Source organism: Cariama cristata, unplaced genomic scaffold (assembly GCF_000690535.1).
Source record: "Cariama cristata isolate BGI_N322 unplaced genomic scaffold, ASM69053v1 scaffold15149, whole genome shotgun sequence".
Classification (NCBI taxonomy): domain Eukaryota; kingdom Metazoa; phylum Chordata; class Aves; order Cariamiformes; family Cariamidae; genus Cariama; species Cariama cristata.
In genome coordinates, this window is record NW_009637540.1 from 1 (window position 1) to 7,116 (window position 7,116).

General features: G+C 54.0%; 2 protein-coding genes across 2 annotated transcripts in view; one reads left to right on the plus strand and one right to left on the minus strand.

Moving 5' to 3' along the window:
- Nucleotides 1-42: 42 nt before the first annotated feature.
- On the plus strand, nucleotides 43-3,872 carry GOT1 (glutamic-oxaloacetic transaminase 1, soluble; the record flags this gene model as incomplete). The annotated part of the gene is made up of 8 exons (XM_009708378.1): nucleotides 43-293; nucleotides 871-994; nucleotides 1,195-1,307; nucleotides 1,502-1,606; nucleotides 2,180-2,330; nucleotides 2,466-2,631; nucleotides 2,760-2,902; nucleotides 3,188-3,872. Coding segments are annotated over 8 exons (1,193 nt in total), but the record flags the coding sequence as incomplete, so codon positions are not given.
- A 2,909-nt stretch (nucleotides 3,873-6,781) lies between these two features.
- CNNM1 (cyclin and CBS domain divalent metal cation transport mediator 1) overlaps nucleotides 6,782-7,116 on the minus strand; it is a gene marked incomplete at its 5' end in the record, with an annotated part of 18,743 nt that continues 18,408 nt past the window's right edge. Inside the window, one exon of the mRNA XM_009708379.1 lies at nucleotides 6,782-6,861. Coding sequence (XP_009706681.1) covers nucleotides 6,782-6,861 — 80 coding nt within the window. The remainder of the gene's footprint in view (nucleotides 6,862-7,116) is intronic.

Consider the following 7,116-nt stretch of genomic DNA (forward strand, 5'->3'; position numbering starts at 1 on the left):
CCGGCCTGCCCGCCGTCCTCGGGTGTCGGTGCGCCGGGCAAGCCCCTCCGGGGGCGCGGAGAGACAGCGTCCTCCCGGGTGTGGAAAGGACAGCTCTGCCTCTCCTCGCAGCCTACCGCACGGACGAGGGGCAGCCATGGGTCCTGCCGGTGGTGAAGAAGGTGAAGCAGATGATCGCCAACGACGACAGCTTGAATCACGAGTACCTGCCCATCCTGGGCCTGCCCGAATTCCGGGCCAACGCCTCCCGGATCGCCCTGGGTGATGACAGCCCTGCCATCAAGGAGAACCGGGTAGGCAGTGGACAGGGAGCGAGGCCGCTCCTTTCTGGGAAAACCACTGGGATCTGTGGGGTGTCTCTCTAGCAGACAGAGCAGAAGAGCACAAATGTGTGGAGTAGTGGCATTTTGGCAGGATTTGGGGATTTCTCTGACATGGTCTTTACTGGTTTTAGGTTACTTGATGAACCCGTGTATTTGAAGCTGTTTGTGCAACTAGTTGTAGTTTTGGGGAAGGATGTAACATGGGCTGGGATTGGAATTTATTTTTTCCTTTATCTTTTAAGGGTTGCCCCACATGAAACTGAAGTCAGATAATAGACCACCTTTCCTGAAATAAGCTACTAGCTGGGAATCTGCTCTGTGCCAAAAAGTAACAGGAATAACTGAAGTCTATTTATAACTGTAGACGGCGTCAGGATGGGCCTGAGCGGTGAAGGAGGTTGAAGACCACTGGAAGGGGATGGTGCCTTGTCTGGGGTGACCCCAGGGAGCATGTCTGGGATCCTGTCTTGCTCTTGCAAGTGCCTCTCTGGGCACTGATAGCAAGGTTGACCTGGGTGGACTCTGCTGGCAACTCTCTCTGTTGCAGATTGGAAGTGTTCAGTCCTTGGGTGGGACAGGCGCTCTGCGTATCGGCGCAGAGTTTCTGAGACGATGGTACAATGGAAACAACAACACTGCGACCCCGGTCTACATCTCCGCTCCGTCCTGGGGTGAGTGCTGTCATCAGTACTGCTGCCTCCTTGCCCACAGCTCTCTGGGTCAGTGGGCGAAGCACAGCTGAACTCCTTGCAGGGGCCTGGGCAGTGAGAGAGGGGCCTTCCTCTTGTGGGTAAAGGGAGATAATGGGACTGGAGAAGGTGGCTTGCTGGAGGTGGGGCGTGCTTTTCTGAAAAGTGATTTCTTTCCTCAGAGAACCACAACTCTGTGTTTTTGGATGCTGGCTTTAAAGATATTAGAACTTACCACTACTGGGATGCTGCCAAGAGGGGTCTGGATCTCCCTGGGCTGCTGGATGACATGGAGGTGAGTAAAACTGGCATGGGACGGGCTGAGCTTGGTGCTGTGCTGTCAGCAGCTGGCTGGGCTTTTGTGTGCTGAGCCTGAAGTGAATCTTTATGAAGGAGACTGCTGGTGCCCAGAGCAGCTTGGAGCCCCTCCCTCTGCTGTGGGTGCCTGGTCTCATCCGCGTGTGTGACTGAGACCTGCTCTCTCCTCAGAAAGCCCCAGAGTTCTCCATTTTCATCCTCCATGCCTGTGCACACAACCCAACAGGCACAGACCCTACTCCCGACCAGTGGAAGCAGATTGCTGCTGTTATGAAGGTATGGGCTGCTGCTGGGGCTAAAGCAATGCTGAGGCGACAGATAGCTCTTGAGCCAGTTGAAGCACTTGCATCCAAAATGGACTCTACGGAATGGCATGAGATGTGGCAGGAGCTGGAAGAGTCCCATAGGGCAGGTGTTGAAGGGAGAGGCTGACAAGATGCTGGTTGTCCATGCTCAGAGGATAGAAGCATCTCAGTTCTGCTCACGTCTCCAAGTTGTTGCTTTCAAACTCTGGTGTGGGCTGCTGTGAGGTTTCTCATGCTGGAAAGATTATCCATGGGCACCTGCTTTTCACAGATGTTGGACAGTAGGATATGAGGTGGTACATCTCTTGTACCTCTGTCCTCAAATGCAGTTTTCTTCTGTGTTTGACCTTTTATTGACCACTTTAGTCTTCCTAGTCTTTTATCCCAGTAGAAAGAAAATATCCCAGTCTAGTGTTGCTGGACCGTATTTCCTTTGTATTCACCTGGAAGTGCGCAGTCATTCTTCGCTCCTATGGGGACAGCGGGGGGTAAAGTGAAGGTTGTGGGGAAGGGGTTTCCCCTCTAACACTGTTCCTCCTTGCAGCGCCGGTTCCTGTTTCCGTTCTTCGACTCGGCCTACCAAGGTTTTGCCTCTGGCAGCCTGGACAAGGATGCCTGGGCTGTGCGATACTTTGTCTCCGAGGGCTTTGAGCTCTTCTGTGCACAGTCGTTTTCCAAGAACTTTGGGCTCTACAGTGAGTGTCTGGCAGTAAGCGGGCCCAGTAGCATCATACCCAGACAGATGGGGCTGGCATACTGGGGGGTGGGGAGAGCTCTGCTTTGCCATCATGTCTGGTACCAATGCCTCACATCTCTTGGCTTGTCCGCAGATGAACGTGTGGGGAACCTGACTGTGGTGGGGAAGGATGCAGACAACGTGCGGCGTGTGCTTTCCCAGATGGAGAAGATTGTGCGCACCACTTGGTCCAACCCCCCCTCCCAGGGAGCACGCATTGTGGCAACTACACTTTCTTCCCCACAGCTCTTTGCTGAGTGGTATGTGTTGCCTGGGCTGGTGGGAGAGAGAAAGGGGGGGAAGCTGTCTCTCTGAGTGCCAGGCTTAGCCAGATGGCTCCAAACCAAACAAGTGCCTGTCCTCACGCTCTGCTTCCTGCCTGCTGCAGGAAGGACAATGTGAAGACAATGGCAGATCGGGTCTTGCTGATGCGGTCAGAGCTCCGGTCTCGATTGGAGTCTCTTGGGACCCCGGGCACCTGGAACCACATCACAGAGCAGATCGGCATGTTTAGCTTCACAGGGTTGAACCGTAAGTACCAAGTGGCCTGGTGAAGGGAGGATTGGGTGAGGACAGTTTTGCTGGGGCTGAACTAGGCTGAAGCAGTCTATGCAGGAATCTCTCGGGGACCTCACTGGAGTCGTGGCATCACTGTCTCTGTGCCTAGGCAGAGGTGAAGCATCAGACAGCATTTTAGTGGCCAGTGCTTGAAGTTTTCTGCTTCTTGTGAAAGATTCAAATGGCCCTGACTGGTTCTTTGGGCTCTTCTGAGCTGTGGGGTTACTGCTCTGACTTGATGTCCAATTGTTTCCCCAGCTAAGCAGGTGGAGTACATGATCAAGGAAAAACACATCTACCTGATGGCTAGTGGGCGCATCAACATGTGTGGCCTGACTACCAAGAACCTGGACTATGTGGCCAAGTCCATTCATGAAGCCGTCACAAAAATCCAATGAAGCACATGAACAACCAAACTTACATGAAGTCACCAAAGCTGTAGTGTGTAGTCGGTGTCTTTCCCTGCTCATGGCTTGCCTTGTCCCACATCTCTTGGGGATTAATAAAGGTGGGAGTGGTAGCTCAATCAGGGATAATCATCTTTTGACCTTTTTGAAGTACCCCTTGCAATATGGTAAGCCAGTGTCCCCAAGAGGGTGGGGGCAGCATGAGCTGCCTTGGCTCTTGTTTGACTGACAGCAGCCTGGTCTTCAGGCACTTAGAGCTGCATCTTTAGCACATCCAAATCAACTCCATGTAACTGATCAGTTTGATCTAGGTGAAATCTGGTGCCAGTGCAACACGCTGTGGGATAACAGCCTGATCGGTTGGGATCTCATATGGCTTGTGAACTAATGTCACTTAGTAGTATTTTGGGGAGGGGTGAAGCTGTTGCTGGCTTCCTTCCCCCACCAAGTTCTGAGCCTTATGCGAGCAAACATTTGTAATTGTGATAATTGCTTCTTTGTGTTGCTGACAGAAAATTAAACCTCCATCTCTGAACGCTACCCCTGCCTTGTGTGATGTCGTGCCTTTGGGCTGCGCTAACCTCTTCCCAGGCTGAGGTTAAAGCCTCAGCATTCTGGTTTGTCCACTGGGTCTTACTCTGTTTCAAGCCTTTCTTCCTCATGGTGTGTTGCATCTCTGATGATCACAGTTGCTACTAGTGGGGCACAGTCCTGTTGGGAGACTGTAGTTGAGAGCTCCCTGTGACTCCACATGAAGCTGACCAGTTCCTCCCACGTCTGTCTTGTATTCCTCTTCCTGGCCCCCCTGCCCCCTGCCCTGTGCTGTCCAGCTCATCCTGTCTGTCTGTATGTGCTTGCTTTCTGGATGGTCCTGTGTTACCCAGCCACCTGGCCATCTCTCCCTGGCCCAGAGCTCCTGGCCTGCTGCAAATGTTTTGGAAAGAGGACCCTCCTTCTTGGTAGGCCCCTGGCGAACCACCACCTACTCCCCCTGGCTTCAGCAGGGCCTGCTGGCAACAGCCTGTGTTTCTGGCAATGAAAAAGAGCTGGGACCATCTGCTTCTGCTCTCTGCAGTCACTGTTTGCAGATCTGTGAGCTGATACTACCACCTTGACAGAGCAGCCTCCTGCCAGGATCTTGGTGAAGAAAGGGGAACAGCCCCTTTCCTTGGGTCAGTGAGTAACAGTCACTGTTGCCCTGATGTATTTTGCTTGTGCTCCAGTTCAGGCAGTAAAGGTGAAAATGGTGTCTTGTTCCCTTGCTGTGTTTGCAGAGAGGTAGTGCATGGGGTCCCTTGTTTGTCCTTTCAGATTAGTGCTCATGTCACATAAGAGAGGGAGCTGGAGACAGCCTTTCCTCTGTGCAGGTGGGGAGCTTTTTTTCCTCTTGGTGTCCACCCACAGCTGGGATGATGGGGTAGTGGTTAAAGAATGACTTCTAGGGGTGATCTCAGGAGGAGGAGTTGAATGAACCAACTCTGCTTATGTTATTTTTGACATCTGCTTACACTTCTATCCTTACAGACCTCTAGGTGTGGAGCCTGGCCCACCCCACGTGATCTGTACCAGTGCTTTGCGACTCTTACCAGCCTTGTTTTTCCTAATGAGTGACCTAAATTTCTCCCTTTCTGTGGTGTAAGCTCATTATCCACTATCCCATTTACCATGGCAACAGATTATTCCTTTCCTCTTTGCAACAGCTTTTTATGTATTTGAAAACTTCCTCTCTCCCCTTCACATCCTTCACCAGTCAAGATTAAGCGACCCTGTTTCCTTCAGCCTTTGGGGTAGGTTGTTTTCCAGCCCTTGCTTTCCTCTGGCCTCCTTTCAATTGCTGTGTGTTTCCTTAGAAGGGCAGTGCCTAGACAGGGATCCAGTTATTCCTGTTTTATCAGCATTGGTGGACTGTGAGATTTTTGTTGTTATCTGTCAGGCTGTACTCCAGCATGCGTATCCCACTATTGTGTTTGCAATGGCATGATACTAACTCCTGTTCTTCCCCAGTGCTTGTCTGCACTGCGATAGTGTAACATTCTGCACTGCTGAGTGCCTTCCTCGCAGCAAGAGTGACAAAGAGCCCAGGTTCACGGCGAGAAATTGGGAAGCAATTGCTGAGCTGGTCCTCTACCTGCTCCCTTCAGCAGTCCTGAGTCCTGTTACTCCAGCCACCTCTGGCTGTGGGTTTGAGGGCAGCCTAGCCTGGTGGGAGAGGTTAGCATGGCTTTCCCTAAACCCATTGACACAAAAAGGGGCATCGATCAGGGAGAAATCACTTTTAATGTTAATATCCCCGTTGCGTTCAGCCTCTACAAAAACTACTGACTGGTCTGCACCAACCCGAAGGCTCGGCGTGAGCTTCCCTCGCACAGGCAGCCGTGCGTGGAGAAGAGGATGGTTCAATGCAGCGTGGGCTGGCCCTCCCCAGGGAGGGGGGGCTGCGCTCAGTGGTGAGCTGGGCTCCCTGCCCTGTGCCTAGCAGGGGTTTGGGGGTGCTGGGCTGTGTCGATAGTCAGCGTGCGCAAGGCGCTGCAAGTGTGCATGCCACTAGGCATGGCACAAATGTGTACTGGGGCCCTGAGCTGCATGTGACACCCCCCAAATAGCACATTCTCGTCATGGCAGAGATCACATCTGTGCAGCACCCAGCACTGAGGGGCTCTGGGCCTTGCTGGGATGGGGATGGTAAATGATGCTAAGGGCAGTTCTGGGTTGGGCCGCCCCTCCCTGCTCTGTCTGCAGGGACGCTGTGCCGGACAATCCACCTTTCCTTTTTTCCATCTCTTCCTCGAGACCAGATGCTACCAGGGAGCAGCTGGGCAAGGGCCCTCGGACTCCAGCTAGCTGGTCCAGGCCGCTTGGGTGGTTCAGCCCCGCCAGGGGCACATCCTTTCTTGCCTGGGAATGGGGCTCTGGACAAGTCCTGCAGGGAAGGGCGGCATGAGTGGGCAGGCGGGCGGGCAGGCAGCGAGCGAGTGCAGACCTGCTGCTGTTGAACGTGAGCCTTGAGGCAGGAGACCTCCATGCTGCAGACCTGGAAAACACAAGCGCAGCCTGCTGCAGGCAGCCGGAGCTTGCCCTCCCTGACCTGTTGCTGCTCAAGCCTGCAGCACCTTTCCTAGCCAGGCTCAGGGATATTGGTGCAGTCACACATTTCTAGCTGTGAAAACATGAGTCACGGTCGCGCTCTGTCTCCGACATCCATTCCTGCCCCAGGGATGGCTGGAGTCTGCTGCTACATCCCTTGACCCTGCTCCAGCCGCCAGTGACATGTGTGCCTGCATGGGCTCCAAACCACGTCATTTGGCTTTGCTGCTTGAAATTTGATTTTACGCTATTACAATTGAGCAACCTCCCATTTGCTGGGGAATGGATAGCACACCGAGAGGCAGGTTCCTACCTCCAGCCTGCATGGGCCTCCAGCCCTGTGCTCCGGCCACGCTGCTGCTCAGGTGATTAATGGGGCGAGATTGGAGCTCTCATCTGGCGTCTTCTCACCCTCCAGCGATGGCCGCTGCTTGTGCCCACCTGTAGCAGCAAGGGTGCCTAGGGCTGGGGTGCTGGGGGCCAAGGGTGCTCAGGACAGGGGGGAGCATAGGGTTGGGCCAGGACCAGGCAGCTGAGTCTGCCTGAGCTAGCCCTAGGTGCAGTTTTGCCTGCTGCTGGGGAACTGCTGGGCTGCCCCCCCCACTCCATGCCAGTCCCATGCTGGGTGTTCCCAGGAAGGGGCTGGGGAGCAGCTGACCTGGGCAGCGGGGTGCCGCGGCAGAGCTCTCCCCTGGG